At 36.5% G+C, this 18,123-nt stretch overlaps 3 protein-coding genes across 26 annotated transcripts; 2 read left to right on the forward strand and 1 right to left on the reverse strand.

Annotated features, from left to right (window-relative positions):
* Nucleotides 1-244: 244 nt before the first annotated feature.
* Nucleotides 245-5,195, reverse strand: LOC101255447 (cytoplasmic tRNA 2-thiolation protein 2). Its single transcript, XM_004249214.4, has 7 exons — nucleotides 4,744-5,195; nucleotides 3,141-3,489; nucleotides 2,973-3,059; nucleotides 1,946-2,067; nucleotides 1,686-1,764; nucleotides 891-1,288; nucleotides 245-590 (listed from the first exon to the last, which is right to left on the reverse strand). Exons 1-7 carry the CDS (start codon nucleotides 5,094-5,096, stop codon nucleotides 542-544), a joined length of 1,437 nt encoding a protein of 478 aa, XP_004249262.1. The 5' UTR covers nucleotides 5,097-5,195; the 3' UTR covers nucleotides 245-541.
* Nucleotides 5,196-6,097: 902 nt separating this feature from the next.
* Nucleotides 6,098-14,911, forward strand: LOC101255746 (uncharacterized). 24 transcript variants are annotated; one of them, XR_011211950.1, is made up of 10 exons: nucleotides 6,101-6,273; nucleotides 6,683-6,800; nucleotides 9,076-10,758; nucleotides 10,850-10,899; nucleotides 11,005-11,074; nucleotides 11,161-11,258; nucleotides 12,158-12,224; nucleotides 12,562-12,637; nucleotides 13,316-13,614; nucleotides 14,643-14,911. XR_011211950.1 is itself a non-coding variant. In XM_069290226.1 (10 exons), exons 7-10 carry the CDS (start codon nucleotides 12,165-12,167, stop codon nucleotides 14,724-14,726), a joined length of 519 nt encoding a protein of 172 aa, XP_069146327.1. In that variant the 5' UTR covers nucleotides 6,101-6,273; nucleotides 9,076-9,122; nucleotides 9,476-10,758; nucleotides 10,850-10,899; nucleotides 11,005-11,074; nucleotides 11,161-11,208; nucleotides 12,158-12,164; the 3' UTR covers nucleotides 14,727-14,911. The 24 variants fall into 24 exon arrangements, 15 of the variants coding, with proteins under 15 accessions (XP_069146329.1, XP_069146327.1, XP_069146332.1 ...); XR_011211952.1 differs by lacking the exon at nucleotides 6,683-6,800 and having other exon boundaries at nucleotides 9,076-9,122; nucleotides 9,476-10,758; XM_069290226.1 differs by lacking the exon at nucleotides 6,683-6,800 and having other exon boundaries at nucleotides 9,076-9,122; nucleotides 9,476-10,758; nucleotides 11,161-11,208.
* A 625-nt stretch (nucleotides 14,912-15,536) lies between these two features.
* Nucleotides 15,537-17,843, forward strand: LOC104644366 (cell wall integrity and stress response component 1). The gene is made up of 5 exons (XM_026027677.2): nucleotides 15,537-15,704; nucleotides 15,885-16,092; nucleotides 16,688-17,058; nucleotides 17,381-17,460; nucleotides 17,655-17,843. Exons 1-5 carry the CDS (start codon nucleotides 15,616-15,618, stop codon nucleotides 17,696-17,698), a joined length of 792 nt encoding a protein of 263 aa, XP_025883462.2. The 5' UTR covers nucleotides 15,537-15,615; the 3' UTR covers nucleotides 17,699-17,843.
* Nucleotides 17,844-18,123: the final 280 nt, after the last annotated feature.

Raw genomic sequence — 18,123 nt, forward strand, 5'->3', positions numbered from 1 at the left:
AGACCTTGAAGTTTGTCATTTGTTCCCAAGGATCGATCTCAAATTAAAAGGAAAAAGAGAGATAAAATATTTATTTTCATGTTATATTTCTGTGGTCTCTTCTAGCTTCATCAACTATCCATAAATAAAACAGAATTGTTTTCATTATAGCATGTGTGAAAATAGGTGTCTGAGTCTAGAAGAAGTAATAAATTTCCCTCTTCTCCTCCTCTATGAAGAGTTTGATCACAGTATTGAATAAATGTAATGTATAAACTGTGTTTCATAAATTGAATTCTTATAGTGATGACTGAGAAGGGAGAAATAATTCAAATGCGTGAATCGTCAACATAGAGTAATCGGGTTTCTGTAACAGTGGTACCACACTTGTAAAACAGATTGAACAATCAAACATTGTACACCAGACATCAGCCATAATATAGTGTATCGAGAAATAGGAACCTCAACAGGCATTAAATCAATACGCTATTGTGTAGCTCACCTAGTAGTGTATTGTGGCCAAAACAAGATTTGCATATCAATGCAGCAGGCAGTTGCTAGATCATGTTCCATCTTCATTGTCCGAGAGCAAGCAGTCTTCTATTTGCTCCCTGAAAACAACGCGATTAAACTTTTATGTCCAAGGAGAGAGCAAGACGTAAAGATCAAGTGTCCTAAGTTTTAAAAAGAGATGAGAAACGGTGATAAAGCTTTCATTAATACAAAATTACGAACTATTTCCAGAAACATCTCTAAAGTTGAAATATTGAACTCTGGGGAGCCCAAAAGGAGAAAACACAGGATATCAAACTGCACTCGTAAATCAAGCCCTCTGCAGCTACAGCATGGTTTCCTAAGGCTAATGTGGCAGATCAAAACTATCATGTGCTTACGCAAATAAAATTACGAACCTTAGCTGTCTCTGACTTAGACGATCATTATCGCCTGCTTGGGAAACCATTGACGGTGGCAAGAGAGAAATGAAGTGCTCCAGAGATGAGGGATCATTGGGGAGAACCTGAAACTGACAGCTTGCACAGCATGCAGCCCCAATCCCATTAGGATTAGTTTTCCCATTTTCAAAATTAATTGAAGTTCCAAAACTGGATATTTTTAGAGGACTGTTGCAAATAGGACAGAATGATTCGGGAGGAAGGGCATCTTTAGTTTTAAGGTTGTATTTCTTTTGCCTCCTTCGAGATGCCACCTGACCATTATAGTCATTGTCCTCTGGCATTCTGTTGAAATGAAACGGTGTCAACTTTCCAGCTGTTCTCATGATTGTGCTTTCCCGGGAAGGGTTTTCCTCCTGAAACACAAAAGTTACTTTGAATTTTTCATGTGCAAGGCAAGTTGCAATATTCATGACTAGAACAACGAAACATATAGGATAACTGAATAAAGGCAATTTTCAAAATGATTAGATAGGAGCTCTTTAATAAAGTAATTTCTTTCCCAACATTCTTTCTTGTTAGCATAACCAGCAATCACCACATCATTAACCTTGAAATTCAAGTTTTAAAAACATGTTTTCTTGGCAGGCTGAATATATTTCAGCTGCTGTGTGCAATTGTTATATTATAAATTCCAGCTTTTAATATCTAAAGGATCCTTTTTACAGTCTTTTCCACGTATTAAATGCCACTTCCACTGTACATGGGACCACCTCAACTTAAATTAAACCAATACAGTTAATCTGCTTTTACCTGCAACAATTTTACAAATGAGGATATCAGGCCATTGATACCAGCACGCGTTCCATTAAAAACTTCTACAGTCTTCAAACTGCCCTGGCAAAGTACGCCGAACCCCACCATGAAAGTAATGGTTTTGACACAAGGAAAGGGCAAAAAGAAATGAAATAATCAAATTCACAAAGTACACGAGATTGTGATAAAAATAGGATATCACAATACTAAACCAGAACTAAATTTTGTTTAAGTCTCAGACTTCAAGTGCATCGAACCTGTCGAGGCTGCAAAGCATGTTCAACTCATGAATAGGACAATCACGGAGGGGAAGAACCACAGGTATCTTCCACCTTGCATCAACATACTGGATGTCAGCTGCTAAAGAATAACCTCTACCCTGGAGAAAAACCAAAACCTTATGCACATCAGAGATTCTCTCTATCAGCTTTTGTTCATCACTCTTATGTTCAAGTAGGTAACCAAAGTATGAGAGATGATATTGAATTCTATATAGGTGACTAGTGTAGATATTTATTGACTAGCTCTAAAAAGTTGATCTTTTATACAATAACTAACATGGATTATGATCAATAAAATGAGTAACTAAAAATAGAGATCAAATCAGATAAAACAATCCACACCAAACAGATCATGACTGTGTATGAGCCTACTTAATTCAAGAAAGATGACCAGAAAGGAATATGGAACATGAACCTCATGTATATATACACAACCATTGCTGCATATAGAAGTATTTTTGCAGCACAATCTCAAAGTATTATCCCCCAGGACTTTGGTGAAAGTTAAGAGTGTAGCTTATGGTATGTGAGTTAGGCATACGGCACAGGTTCAAACCCTAATGCAGACAGAAGCCTGGTACTTCAGTGACGTGCAGAGGGCCCATCATCCACAGAGCTCCGAACCGTGTGCCACCCTCAGGGATTTCTCGGTTATGAAAACAACTCAAAGTATTGAATTTATAAGCAACACGCTTAATTATATTTTTGTTCAAAAGAAAACCTCTTCTGCATGAATCATGAATAATCACATTTTTTTAGTTTTGATCTTTTAATCGATATGGAAGGGGATGGGGGCCAAATTTTGGCACTTCACACTTCCACTGATCTCTTATACTAAGTATACTCCATCCCTTTAATTTGTTTCCATCTGGCTCGTCTCAAATTGAAGTCAAAGTTCACTTTTTTCAGTTGACCAGAGGACAAACTTTCTTCATCATTGACATGTGGATAAACATTTTCAGTTTTTTCGCAAAAGAAAAAGTGAGTGGTTCATTGAACCTACCTTGACAGTTGCTTCAAGTACATGACAAGCTATTCTTGATGTACACGTTCCAAGTAGAATTTTGGTATATCCATTCTCTATAGCTATCTGCATAATAAAGCAAAATAAATACGGATCTATGCTTTTTCTTATAAAGGTCTAGGTCGTGATTATGTAAAGGTGCCAAACCTTTTGCAAGGAGAGCATGCGAAAATGCTCCAACAAATCCTCTTTTCCTGTGACATCATTAACAGTGTTTATTAATTCATTCAGTCTATCTTTTGAATCACCAGCATCCAGTGAATAAATAGCCTCTGTTGGAACTACATGGAATTGTTTCACAGGTGGAGCCAAATCTGACACAATAAGTTCCATCTCCTCAACAGCTCTGTCAAGGTTATCAGATGAGACAGCAGAAATGGCTTTTTCATCAATAAAAGCAACCCCAACACCAAAAACTGGTAATGCTCTATCTCTACTGGCATCATAGTTCTTCTGAGCTTTGCTTTGCATCTCATGTGTAAATTGCAGAGCTACCCTACAAGATACAAATTGCTCAGAAAAAGAAAACATCATGGTGACACATACCTTTTAAACAAGACAAGCATTGGGTTTTTTTTATAATGAGACACAAGACTAGCATTAGTACTCCATATCAACAAGCAGCAGGTTTGACTTAACTAACAGCCACGACAGACACCATTGTTGACTCACTTGGTGTTGCATCCCATTCAAAGAACACTATGCTCATCAATCTAGAGAAAATGCAACATGCAATACAGATACAACCATTCACACATGCATATGTGTGTGCACGTGAGCAATTGCATAACCTGAATTTAAGATCTATCAGAAAAAGGAAGGGAAATTTCAAGATGTTCTAGTTTATTAACAAATTTAGTAACCTACGAACTTCAGATATTCGTTGCCTACTCAATATCGATAACAATCCAATATCAAAGGATATCAATCAACAGAAACAATAGGACAAGGGCAGGGAACACTTGAGGAACCCAAATATTGCATTCAAGCCCAAATAATACACTGGATAGGAGACAGAAATAGACAAGCTAAGAACTTTACAAAGACAACTTCTGAGCTCAAGACCTAAGAGTATGAAGTTTTTGTCTCCAACGCAATTATGAGTGGATAACCAGGAACGGATTTTCTGGAAGTATGACTAAGAATTTGGTCCTTATCTATGAAGGAAATTAACATTCGCAACCCAAAGGCATATCCCAGTTAATTGAGGCTAATCTCTAAAATTTAGTTAGCTGGATTATAGCTGGATGATTACACACTTAACTTAGTTAGCAAGGCGAAAGCTCAAGATCACATGCTTCTTACAAAAGTACCAATATTTGCTTGATAAAGGTCCAAATTTTGCGAACTACATTATTGCATGGAAACATTTCAGACTACGGAACATGCCAGATGTTTACTATTCTTAGGAATTATCTTGAGAATTAAATAGAGACAAATAAATACGCAGAATAAATAGAGACTGATAACATTAAAAAGGAGCATATATATACAATTCATATCATCTAACCCAACTTGTTTGGCATTAAGGCGTTGATAGATTATTTCTTTCCCTAAACTAATCAGACCAAAGATAGAGTCTTTATACACCACCAGTACATGTCAAACAAATAAACTGACGAATCAGGACCAAAAATCAACAGAATCGTTAAACCCTGAACCCTACATATGATATCAGAAAGCAAACAGCTTTGGAAATTAACAATACAACTAAGCAATTTACAGAGGACGATGACTACGCGAGAAGAACCTGGAACAAGTACCGCCAGAGAAGGCAACAAGGACGTTATCCGACGGCGAAATCATAGCATTAGCAGTGACAGCAAGTCTGAACTTCCCAAATAGATTACTGCGGAAGCAATCAGCACAGAACCTTCCTGCATCTCCTCCACCAAAATCACCACCGCCGTCAGCAGCGGCGATGGTTCTGTTAACCTTACATTTGAGACATATTCCATCATCCAAATGTTCGGTGCTCCTTCTACTGTTGACAACTCCGTTTGAAACTTCTGTTTTCTTAGTTAGCGGCGGCGACTCTTCTGCTCCGACGGAAGAATCATCTCTGTAACAACCGGACTGGCAAGTCCCTGAGTTGCACGCCATTTTTGGCTAGAAAGTAAAGTGTATTTGAGAGAGCCAATTTGTTTTGTAAAATTTCTATTGTTGGGCCAGTATAGAGTGGTTAAATTGTTAAAAATGGCGCAGCTGTCCATTTTTTTGGTCATGTTCTTAATAATACACAGGTGTGATTTGCATAAATAGGATCATTTAGTACTATTATTTAATTTTTGCTCTTGTTAAAAAAAAAAACAATGATATCTATTTCACATAAATTTCGATGGATTTTGAAGTTTTTAATAATGTATAGGCGTTACTAGATTGTAGCTTGTTGCTGAAAAAATTATATTTTTTTAAAAAATATTTTTTTTATTTAGACAAAATAGATACAAAAGAAAATCACGAAATGGGCAATCTGCTCAAGAGTTTAGGCCCCTAATTAGGTCTATGTCTGGGCATTCGGTTAGCGTCTTTCACTTAATGAATCACGCCTTTTTCAAAGCATTACTATTCCTGAGTGCAGGTTCGGTGATTCATGCCATGTCGGATGAGCAAGATATGCGGAAGATGGGGGGGCTTGCCTCCTCGTTCCCTTTTACCTATGCCATGATGCTCATGGGCAGCTTATCTCTAATTGGATTTCCGCTAAAACGTTTCGATTTACTAGTGAGGAAGTCATTGACTCTTTAAAGTTTTCATTTAATTTTTGTTGTAATATCTAAAAAATTTTGTATTAGTAAAATTTGTCTTAGCTATAAATTATTACGATTGTTAAGATTTTGTCCATATATTCTAATGAATATTGAGATTATAATTCTAAAACTCGTCTAAATATTATCTATGTATGTGTTTTAGCTACGAATATTATTTATAATAAAATAATTTTATATTAAAAAAGTCAGTTAACAATTTCTTTTATTTTAATTTATATAATGTTATTTGATTAGAAAAATTAAGAATAAAATAAGGATTTTCAGAACAGGTCACATACTGTGAATCTCAGTCAGTCACTATATATTAAGCTGATATACTATGGGTACAATTTTAATAGGTAAAATTGTAATCATAAAATAATACTTTGGGACAATTTATTTTTCTCACCCTTTTTTTCTCATTTATTTATTCAAATTATAAAATAGTACTCTGCTATTTTCAAAGCAAAACCTCCCGCCTCCACTCCGCCGGACTGCCACCTCCGCCGTGTCTTCCGCCACCAATTTCAGTTAGTCTCTCGTCTTCCTCTAGAATTTATTTTGTACAGTTTTCTGGAAGAAGTATAGTGAATAATACTTTTTTTATATAACTGTATTGTTCGGGCCAGCTTGCGCCTAATGGTCTCTGATTGTAGAGCCGATGATAGGAAAAAGAAAAAAAAATGAAGGCTTTTGGCTTTAAAATTTCAGTATTCCACTTCAATGAGCATCAACAGATTAGTTATTATTTGACTATTTAAAGGTGTTCTTCCTGTCATCTTGTTATTATATGAGCTAATATTACATTCATGTCTTGATTTTTTTGGGACTGTTTTGTTTTTCGTTCTGAAAGTTACCCTTTTTGGCCTCAAGAAGTAAATTATAGTTGTGTATTTGCTGATTTTTTTTAACTTTGTGCTAAAATATGATTTGTTTTAGCTCAATGTGCATTGTGCCTTTGAAACTGTCTATCAGAGAACTTATTGGGAACACTTATTCCTTATATCAACCTCTTTTAATCAGTCAATCAACTATAGCTCAATTCAGAACTAGTCAGGTATGTGCTGTTGGACTTATTAAGCTTGATGTAGTTATACCATTTTATGGCAATACTCCTCTTTTATCCGGGTGTTGATTAGCTACACTTATCAGGTCCCTATTAGACTGCCAAATTGTTACCTGGTGATGTGAAAATGTCCTTACAACTCTATCTGAAGTCTGAACTAATATGTGTGTTTGATCACAGCAGTTGGAAAAAATATATTTTATGTTTCTTATGTAGGGGTAATACCCTCCCCCAGCCTCATTTTGTGGGTTGTTGTTGTTGTGCTTCTTATGTAGTTGTCTAAATTCTTCATCTAAGCATGTACTATATAAACTGCATGTAATGATCTAAGGTTGGAAACTTGAAAGATTAATGTCCTGAATTCTAAGAAGAGCAAAAGGGAACATGATACTGTCATTTCATATGAGCGTAGAATGAGGAAATATTCAATCTTACTGATGTTTATGGATAACTTGGCTCTATGTAAATATGTATCAGGTCCAACTATATCGCTTCATTACTAAAATTGGATTGATCAATTGTTTTCTGTTATGGAAAAATGATGATCTAATCATTCTTGTCATTGGCCTGAAAGATCTCTTTTATTATGTTGCCGTAAGAAGTCTTTTAATATCTTATAAGTTCATATATTTCGGACTTCAAATCTGTCAAGTAGATGAACATTATGACTCTGTTACTAAATGTGTGATGATGGTGTGATATGGCCTGTCTAAGTTTTTGAAGATTAAGCTATGGATCTGATAACTAAACAAACAAATAATTTTCCACCAAGTTATAAAAGGGACTATTACATTGGGTTGAGGTTCTGGCAGTACTTCCCCTTTTCCATTTTCTTTATACATTGACCAACCGTTTATGCATGTCTTGCTTGTTATATTATAATTTGACTACCTCATTTAATAATATGAAGTGGTGAAAAAGATGATTTGCTTGCAATGCATTTCACTACCTCATTTAATAATATGAAGTGGAGGCAGCCCCCCACTACACATGCCCCACTAAGGCCATCTCCCAAATCTGATTCCTTTTTAAATTGCTTTGAGTGGTAGGTCCCACTAGATTAATTTAATCCTAATCAGCCACTAATTAATCTCACACTTAAAGTTAATGGTCTAATCAGCCACTAATTAATCTCACACTTAAAGTTAATGGCCTAATCAGCCACTAATTAATCCCACTTAAAGTTAATGGCCTAATCAGCCACTAATTAATCCCACACTTAAAGTTAATGGCCTAATCAGCCACTAATTAATCTCACACTTAAAGTTAATGGCATAATCAGCCACTAATTAATCCCTCACTTAAGGTTAATGGCCTAATCAGCCACTTAAAGTTAGTGGCTGATTAGGCCATTAACTTTAAGTGGGATTAATTAGTGGCTGATTAGGCCATTAACTTTAAGTGTGAGATTAATTAGTGGCTGATTAGACCATTAACTTTAAGTGTGAGATTAATTAGTGGCTGATTAGGATTAAATTAATCTAGTGGGACCTACCACTCAAAGCAATTTAAAAAGGAATCAGATTTGGGAGATGGCCTTAGTGGGGCATGTGTAGTGGGGGGCTGCCTCCACTTCATATTATTAAATGAGGTAGTGAAATGCATTGCAAGCAAATCATCTTTTTCACCACTTGGCTTAGGCAGCCATGGAAATGGAGAAAATCAACCATGCAACTCTTGACCAGCAGCTGCAAAGAATTTGGTTTGGTTAGTAATCTCTTTGCTTGGTGTGTTAATTCCTTAGAATACCTTTGTTAATTAGCCATTAATGTTAAGAAGGGGGCGTGACCAGTAGCTTAGGAAATTTGTTTTAGTTATTGAATGTGCTAAGTATGAAGGGAAACCATGATCGGATTGCTAGTGGTGTCATGTTAGTGTTTGGGCTGTTTTGATTAAAGCAAACTGCGGGAAATTCTGTTTTGGTGTTATGTATATGTTAATGTGATTATGGGTATATACTCCAAAGGATGAATACGATAAGGTAGATGTGTTGCGAATTATAAAACGAGTTATCGCTCGGTGTGTCGTTGTTTCGTTACTATGGTTGCCGAGACGGAACTGTTTTGGGGGAGGCTGTTTAATATGATTCGTTGGGTTATATGTGTTATTGGTATTGCTGTGGATAATTTGGGTTGTTGTCGGATTGGGACGAAGTAAGGAAAATAGGGGAAGTGTTGTCGGATTTTCGTTAGATTATTAGCTAGCTTACAATAAGTAGTAAAGCGCGACGTTTATCTAATTGCGGCACGATTGTTGCTTGTTATAGATTAATAGCTTGAGCAGTAAATATTGGACGTGCGGCTCGACTATACGGTATGTAACGCTATCCTTTCTTTCTTTGTTTGGTATGACTTTTAAAAATGAGCGAATAACGGACAGGTTTGATACTTACTTCTAGAGCATCTAGGTGAGGTATATTCTTACTTCCACAACTATTTCTCTATATACTGGCTATGTCTAAGGCTATGGTGATTTTTCATATCTATGGTAGTGCTTCTTAGAGTCATTGAGATTTTACGTTTCCATATCGTATTAAAGGTTCATAATCTTGATAAAATGTTAATCTTTGGTAATACTCCTTGCTGGTTCACGTTGATTGTTCTATTGAGTTATAAGAAATGATTTTAATTGCATATGGTTGCTCATAATATTCTGCTCGTGCATAGAGTCATTTATCATTTCACCGAGTCCCGGGCCGGGTAATGTTCGTGCGGAGTTTCTTACATATGTCACCGAGTCCCTCACTAGAGGGCCGGGTATGTATATTGTATATATGATTGGTGATGAGGATGGTTATGATGATGATGATGACGGAGATGATGTGATGACTATTTCACCGAGTCCCTCACTAGAGGGCCGGGTACGTATGATGTATATATAATGATGATTATTTTGCCGAGTCCCTTACTAGGGAAGCTGGGCACCTTATATGTTAAAGATATGCATGATTTTCACTTAAAAGGTACATGTGTAGCGATATCTTGTTTCAACTTATCATGTTGGTATTCTGTCATCTTTACCTTATGCTTTACATACTCAGTACATTGTCTGTATTGACCCCCTTTCCTCGAGGGGCTGCGTTTCATACCCGCAGGTGTAGACGCTCAGTTCGGTGATCCTCCCGCCTAGGATATCTACTTTGCTGAGTGGGAGAGCTCCACTGTTTCGTAGCCCAGTCATTTTGGTACATAACTTTTTGTGTAGTCTTTTGCTTGTCTATGGGTATGGTGGGGCCCTGTCCCGTCGAGTTTCACTACTATACTCTTAGAGGTCCATAGACATCGCGTGGGTTGTATATATATGTTTTGGATAATGGTCTGGACATGGTTTGTTTGGGATGTCCACTTGTACAAGGGCAGCCTTGTCAGCTGCGTACATCTTTGTGTATTGTGTAGTGGCAGCCTTGTCGGCTGCGTATGCTATTATGCTTTGGATAGTGGCGGCCTTGTCGGCTCGCGTATGTTGTTACGGTTGAATGGTTATGACTCCTTATGAGACAGATCCACTTTATATATATATATATGGCGTTGGGGTTGGCTTGATTTGATTAAATTTCATATTGTCTTAGTTTCAGTTGGTCATACTTAATAGGTTTGTATGTGAGTGTCCAAAATGGGCACTAGTCACGGCCCAACGGGTTGGGTCGTGACAGTTCAGGACCTTAATTCTGACTGAACAGAAGGGCATTAGGGTAATGCATCTCATTTGAATTGAAGATTTCTTGCATTCCTATGGTTGGATAATCACTAGTTGGTAAGACTGGTTGCCAAGACATCTGAATTCTATAGAATGGCTGCTGCCTATGGCTCAAGTGACTTGTCTTCAGAGATGGAGGTGGATGCATTTAGACGTCTTTTTCCTTTGCCCTATCATGAACATCATCTTCTCAAATCTGTCCGACCTGATGCTCGAAAGCTTGGAAGTGCTAGATATACAACACTTGCACTAGGTTTGGCTAATCATCATTTCAACTGATCAGTTGTTATTATATTATCTTTTCTCAGGAGTTGTTCAAACTTACATCTATATTGTCACTGCAGGTGCTGTTGCATCTGCCGATGGATCCGCACTGGCAAAGATTGGCTCCACTGTAAGTGTTTCCTTTGAATGAATTGCTTCTTATCCATTGTATATGAGCTTCCATTCTTCACTCGAATTACTGCTGAGTTGATTGTTTATCTTGCATCAATCCCAGACAATGCTGGCTGCCATCAAAATGGAAGTCATGACACCAACAGTGGAATGTCCAGATGAGGGATCCATAGGTAAAAAACCTCTCATTTCTTAACTCTTATTATTTTATTGCTGTATAGTTTCTGGTTATACATATACGTTTATATTGTGATTGCAGCTATCGAATTCCACATGCCTCCTATTTGTTCTCCCCTGGTTCGGCATGGTAGGCCTGCGGAGGCAGCATCTGTAATTTCAAAGCAGCTGTCTTTAAGTGTTCGTTGTCATCTAATTCTTTATGCTGAAATTTTTATATTGACCACACCATATGGTAGTTACTTATTTGTTTTTATAATTTTCGGAATCTCTGATGATCTAATACAACACGGTTTAAGGTCCACCAAGACCACTTATGATCTCGCAGCAAACATCACAACCTAATCAGGAAAATACTCCTGCTTCATGCATCTTGTCCCTGTTCCCAGATTTCGCGAGTTTACTAATTGATAAATGAAAGAACTTAACATTGCAGGAGTGAAGGTTTCTTCTCTCTGGCTGTGACGGTACTACTAGATAACCAGAATTTCTGGAAGAGCTTTTATGTTACAAGGGAGAGTATTCTTCTTCTGCTATCTCCCATGAGAAAAACCTTGCATGAATCCTTGCTCTCACCAGAAGATTTTGGAACTTAATTATCATCCAATCAACCATGCCTCAATCCCACTAGTTGGCGGTCTGCCATATGAAAGATCTAAATCCATTCCTCTGTTTAGTGTTTGGTACTTAATCATCTCTGCTAATAACCCCTCCTATAAAATCTATCTACCAAGAAGTATCTCTGGTTGAGTAACTCTAAACTTTTCTGTTGTTCTCCTTATGGTAGAAGTAAGAGAGAGATACTTTGATTGTAAGCTTCATAGCTTTGTTTTCCCTTCCAATTGTTGTCATGTCCTTCCTCTTGAAGACATTAATTAAGTAAATACAATTGTGCTCTTTCTAATAGCCTAAGCTTTAGGCAAGATAATCACACATTTCAACTGTATCTTCTTCATATTTGTTTTTTCTTTAGGCAAGATAATCACACATTTCAACTGTATCTTCTTCATATTTGTTTTTTCTTCACTCTGATAAGTTGCCTGTACAATCTCCTTAATGAGCAATTGAAATGTTTACAGTTCTGGCATGATTGACTTAAAAGAGTTGTGCTTGGTTGGAGGAAAAGCTGCTTGGATGGCCTACCTGGTAAGTGGTAATGAATATGAAAATCTCGTCTTCTTGCATTTTTTCCATGCTTGGGTCGGAAAGGAAAATCTTGTTCGGCAATTGTACATTAATTGAAGAGTTAAATCGCCAGAACATAAAACAATGGAAATCCTTGTCGTTTCTTGGTTACCATTTTTAAATACGTTACTCTGCAATGCTGTCCGTCAACATGTTGATTTGAACAATATGGTTCACTTATTTATCATTGATCTTTAAATCGGGCCCACCTTTATTTCTTCATTTTATGCTAATACAATGCTTTTAGATCGTAGGCTAAGTTGTTGGTATTTATTCTTATGGCATATAATATTTGCAGGACATATACTGTTTGGATGCTGACGGTGCCTCGTTTGACACTGCATTACTATCTGCAGTTGCTGCCTTTTTGCATTGTAAGTTTTCTATTGCTTGGCTTTTTAAAGTGTTCCTGTAATGATTACTTGTCCCATGAGAGACAACAATATTGTACTTTATATCCCATTTCTGGTTTCGAGATTGGAAATGGGCTGCATTTTAGAAAAGAAGGTGGTTCTTTTGATGGCAGAAAATATCTTATATTATCAACAGGCTATGAAATATGCAAGCTTCACCAAGTAGATATAAGATGAAAGGAAAGAGGACCATCTGTCCTCTCAAGTTCTTAGGGAAATTAGCAAGTATGTTAAGGGAGCAATGCTGTCCAGTCTCTGCAACAATTTTGCCTGTATATGTCATCTAATAAACCTTAGAGGAAGGTGGATCTTGAATAATAAAGAGAAGAGGGGATGAACTGTTCTTAGTTTAAGCAATATGTCACACAAGCAATCTTTAATCTATGAAGCCTTTCTTGGGAAGAGGTGAAGGGATGAAGACGAGTACACATGTTAGGTGCAGTCGTGTGATTCTTTTTTAAGGTTGCAACCATCCCAGGAGGTCAATTTCTCCCTTTTATTGGGATGAGGGAACATTGTTTTTCCTATTAGATGTTCAATATTGTCTACACTAGATATTTATAGCTATACGTGATTAGTTGGAAAAAGTTGGTTCTTGAGTGATCATATAATTTTACTAATAAATTGGATTTCTTGCAGTGAACATTCCAGTAGTGTCTTTGAATGATGATGGGCGAATAGTCCTTGTTTCTGAGGACACTGTCCGGTTGAAATTGGAGAAGGAACCTGTGAATACAGAGAAAAGAAAACTCAAATTGAACTCTCTACCATTCTCCTTAACATGCATACTTCACAAGAACTACATCCTCGCAGATCCTACAGCAGAGGAAGAATCTATAATGGAAACAATTGTAACCGTGGTACTGGATACGTCTTACCAGCTTGTTTCACTTAATAAACCAGGTGGACCAGTTCTTTCCCATACATCAGTTATCCAGGTTAGTTTGTGTCGTAATCTTAATGCTTACATTTCCTAAATGGCAGCAGTTTCTTGTTCATTTCTTTTCTATACAAGGCAAATTTGATAATATTCGTAGTTCATAATTAAAGGGGTTATGGGACTGATGGTAAGGAGACACCCACCCCTACTGAAAAAAGGGATTAAAAAAAAGACGAAGTAATCCTAATGCATAAATAATGCTATTTTGCGTATGCCCATGTGATCATTTCCAGAAAAGTAATGACATGGTTAACGCTATGTATTGTTACTTTGATATTTCCAGTCACTCATTGGGAATATAGTAGAATACATAAGGGAGGATTTATTCCTTTTTCTTTGTCTCTCAACATCCCTCCCCCAAAGTTTTATTTCGGAAGCTTTTAGGTTGTGGTTCCTCACGCTTTTGTCCTCTATCTCCCAGCTTCTAGCTGTATACTGGATGATAGTAGGTTTGGCCGCTTTGACTATAGTTGATAATAAGGGAGTTGACCCATTTTAGGCGCTTTATACCCTTTTTCTCTTTTTATCATTGGTAGAAGCCACCACTAATGGATTGTCACCGAATAGGCATACAGTTGGGTTTCATGTATAGTTGAAATACTCCTTAAAAGTTAAACTGAATAATGATTCGGAAGAGCTTCAATTAAATAAATAGCTCCCTCACCATGGGCCTGAAATAGTTTTCTGGTGATGTGCTTCAAAAGGTGATCAAATCCACTAACGGGACATCATTAGGAGGAAGAGTTTCAGTTTGTAGCAGTGTACATCATACTTTCCTTGAGAAGGACTAATATAAATGAAAGAAACATAATAAACATTACCGTAGGGAGGTGGGACTTAAAAGCAAAGGTTCTGCATGAAGTTAGCAATAGCTCTTGGAGACACTTTATAATTCACATTCCATAGTTCCTTATTGTCTGCAGATTCTGCACAATCTGCAATGGTTCCTAAATATTTCTGTAAATATTAGTTCAAAAGATTATATCTTGACCAATTTTTTTACAATAAATGCTGTTATTTTTCCAGGATTGCGTTGCACTGGCAAGACGCAGAGTGAAGGAGCTTCAGAGTGTCTTGAATGAAGCTATTTCTGATATGGAGGTAGACTGAAGGAGATTTCCCTTGCACCCCATAGCATTCAACAGGCAGCTAATTTTGTCTTTTGGATTATCTGAACTTACTGAAAAATGTATATGGCTGCAACTTCAATTTTGGTTAGCCATTTCTCAGTGGGAAATGCATACTATTTCTCTAACATGATAGCTTCCTTTTTAAAAAAATCAAGTTGGCCTCAACCGCATCTTGCTATTTTATTATCGTTATTTTCTTGTTTGTCTTGTCTTCATTGCACTTCTTTTGAGCCTAACGTCTATCAGAAACAACCTCACCGTTTCCAGATCCCACTTGTGAAATTATTTGGGATGTGTTATTATTGTAGGTTGGCCTCAAGTGTAATTACTATACTATTCATTCCAGCTGAGCACCAAACTGAATGTTCTTTTTTTTCAATGTTAAATTAGGAAATGCCAAGTGATATTTTAGAAGTTAAATTCTTATACAGTCAAATATTTTTAAAACAGCACTGTTTTTTAAATGTCATAGCGAAATGTTGTATATAAAACGTTTAGTATAAACATACCATAAAAATTGGATTTATAAACACTTGATTCACGATAAAAATTAAAAAGTTCACTCTCAAAATTTGAAGTGTCATATAATTGTGATAGAGACAATATAAAAAAAAGATTAGACCAAAATTTAAAATTTTATAAATTATTGCAAACCTAGATCACATTATAGTATTACCAGCCTAACCCATGGACGTATAGAGTGACTATTGGGCCAAGGCCAAATTAATCATTCTGGATCCGAATACCCGAACCGCAAAGCCCAGATTTATTGATCCGAAAAGCTTTAGACAAAAATTCAAATATTCCCATATCATCGCGCCATTTTCAAAAACAGAGAAAAACAAAATCAAAGTTCTCTAGAAGGAACAATGGTAGAAGCATTTCCCAGTAATTGTGAACGTGAAGTTGCTTCTGCTCTTCTCCTTCTCTCAGCCATATCTCCATCTCCTCTTCCAAAGTAAGACGAATTCGAACTCGAAACAAACAATTCGATTCTTATTTTTCATTTGTATTTTCAGTTACAGAGTACAAGAAAGTGGAATATAATCACGCCCTTGTTCCTTCAATCTCTCGAGTAAGAAAATTTTAATGCATTTTCAGTTGTTGATCACTGATCATCTTGTGTTCTGAATTTCAGAAGTAATAGTATGATTGAGATTTCACACAAGGTAGCTCTCAGTAATTCGAATTCAGCTTTGGACTTGGATTCGGATTCGAATTTGAAAAGCAAATCCTCAGCTTCCTCGAGTTTGACCTCTGTTAATTGCTCGTTCACGGAGGCTAGATCACAATCTCGTCGCATGAAGATGATTGCCGCGTTTCATGATCAGATAGTGAAGCTTAAGGTGATGATTTCATATCTTCAGTTTTTCGCTGCTATTGTGCTTTTGTTTTTGTTGAACTCCTCTTTTGCTAGCTTGCATATTCTGAAAATTGAAGCACATTTGAAAAATAGTGTAATGCTTTTTTTTGTTTGTTTGTTTGTTTGTGAATCTCTTGTATTTCGATAAGGAATAATAGTAGTTATTACAAGGAGTAGTAACGGAACGGAACGCTATAACTCTGATGAATACTACTGAAATACTTTTGGTGGAAAGTTTGATGCATTCTTCTTGCAGTCTATGAGAAAATGATCTGTTAGATTTGAATTCGTTGCCAGCTACGGTTGAGTAAATATTCATATGGATATACTTGGATTAATTTTCGTTGCATTAGGTGGTACCAATTCTATGCTGTTTTGATTGCTTTATGCTTTAGAATTTTGAACTTCATTACTCTGTCTCCGAGTTTTAGAATTTGAGAAAATTGATGCTTATTGTGATTCATTTTTCTCCTAGTCTATTTTACTTTCTTAATTGGAACGTTTAAAAAGTGAAACACTCTTTCTTCGGAAATAGTTATCAGATAGTTGATTTCAAATTTAAATTGGAATCTTTGCAGGTTGTTAGACAGCGACGATCAAAGAGCTTCTTCATTTCCGATTACCGGCAAATGAGTTCAGGCAAGCCATCCAAGGCTAGCACTTCTCTGACAACGTTTTGTAGGTCCACTATGGTTTCGGCTTCAGCCTCATCTTCATCTTGTGTGTCCACTGATAGTGGCATTACCAGCGCGCAAAGTCTCGCGGCTGATAGAGTAATTCGCGGGAAGAGAAACAGTCAGTTGACTAAGGAGTTGAACCCGAAAGCACCACCTTACCTGCGCCGCCGAGCGGAAGCCATCTTGAGGGTGTTGTCTCATGGTTCCATTTCTGAAATTAGGATTCGCCAGCTGATAGGCAATAGCCCTGACACTAGCAAAGCCTTAAGAATGTGAGCTCCTCTCTCTCTATTTGTTTCTTTTAGTGTTTGATTAAATACCAAATTTCAAATTCGAGATTCAAACTTTTAAACTTTGACTTGAATTCAGATATAGAAGTTCTAAGTTTTTTGAAATAAAATTTATATATTTGGACACTACCTAAAAAGTACTATATATTATTGGCTATCAAAATTCCAACTATGCTATATAAATTGAGATAGAAGGAGTATTACTATAATTAACAGGATTGTATCAAACAATTCGAAGAATGGAGGGAATAATGGTTATAACCTGTTGTTCATGTTAGAGTTATGAAGGATTAAGAAAATGCAGGTTGCTGAGGCAAGGAAAGGTAAAGAGATCAGGAGCAGGGGGTTCCTCAGATCCCTATACTTACGTGGTTAATTTAGCAAGTAAGCATGATGCATTAATTTTTATTTTATCTAATTATAAGTCTAAACTTGAAATACTTTTTCTAGTTCTTTTTCTTTTGGCTGTAGATTTGTACCACGTGGTCTTCCTCTGGCTCAATTTTTATATGATTTTATTTTAAGATGTCTCAAAGTACGTAAATTTCTTCACTAATAGTGTTGCTCTACATAACTAGGGAGGAATTCAATCAATATCTTCGGACACCGCGTTATAAAATGAGGAGGGGAGGAAGTATTAACTTGACTCTTCAGTTGCTACTTCTTATCTTTTTCCTTTTCAGTAGAGTTTATCCATTGTATATAGAATCATTGCAAAAAAGTAAACATGTATCTGCAAGTTTACTTTTCTTTATATGAAGGCAAGTCTCTCTCCAATTGTTTGAGCAAAATTTTCAGTTTCTTTTCATACATATATATCTATATTTATATATATATATATATATATATATATATTTGCTGCAGATAACAAGCAGACAGCTCTGAAATAGGTGTGAATCAAGTTACTAATTCATCTGGAGTAGACAATTTGATACAAAACCACTCTAATGATTAATATTTACAAGACAGCCTCCCCTGATTCTGACCAGGTATGCTCATTGTTATCCAAACTTCTCTATACCAAATGTGAAGTTGCTTTGTGTCTCT

This window comes from Solanum lycopersicum, chromosome 10, assembly GCF_036512215.1.
Source record: "Solanum lycopersicum chromosome 10, SLM_r2.1".
NCBI classification, from domain to species: Eukaryota; Viridiplantae; Streptophyta; class Magnoliopsida; order Solanales; family Solanaceae; genus Solanum; species Solanum lycopersicum.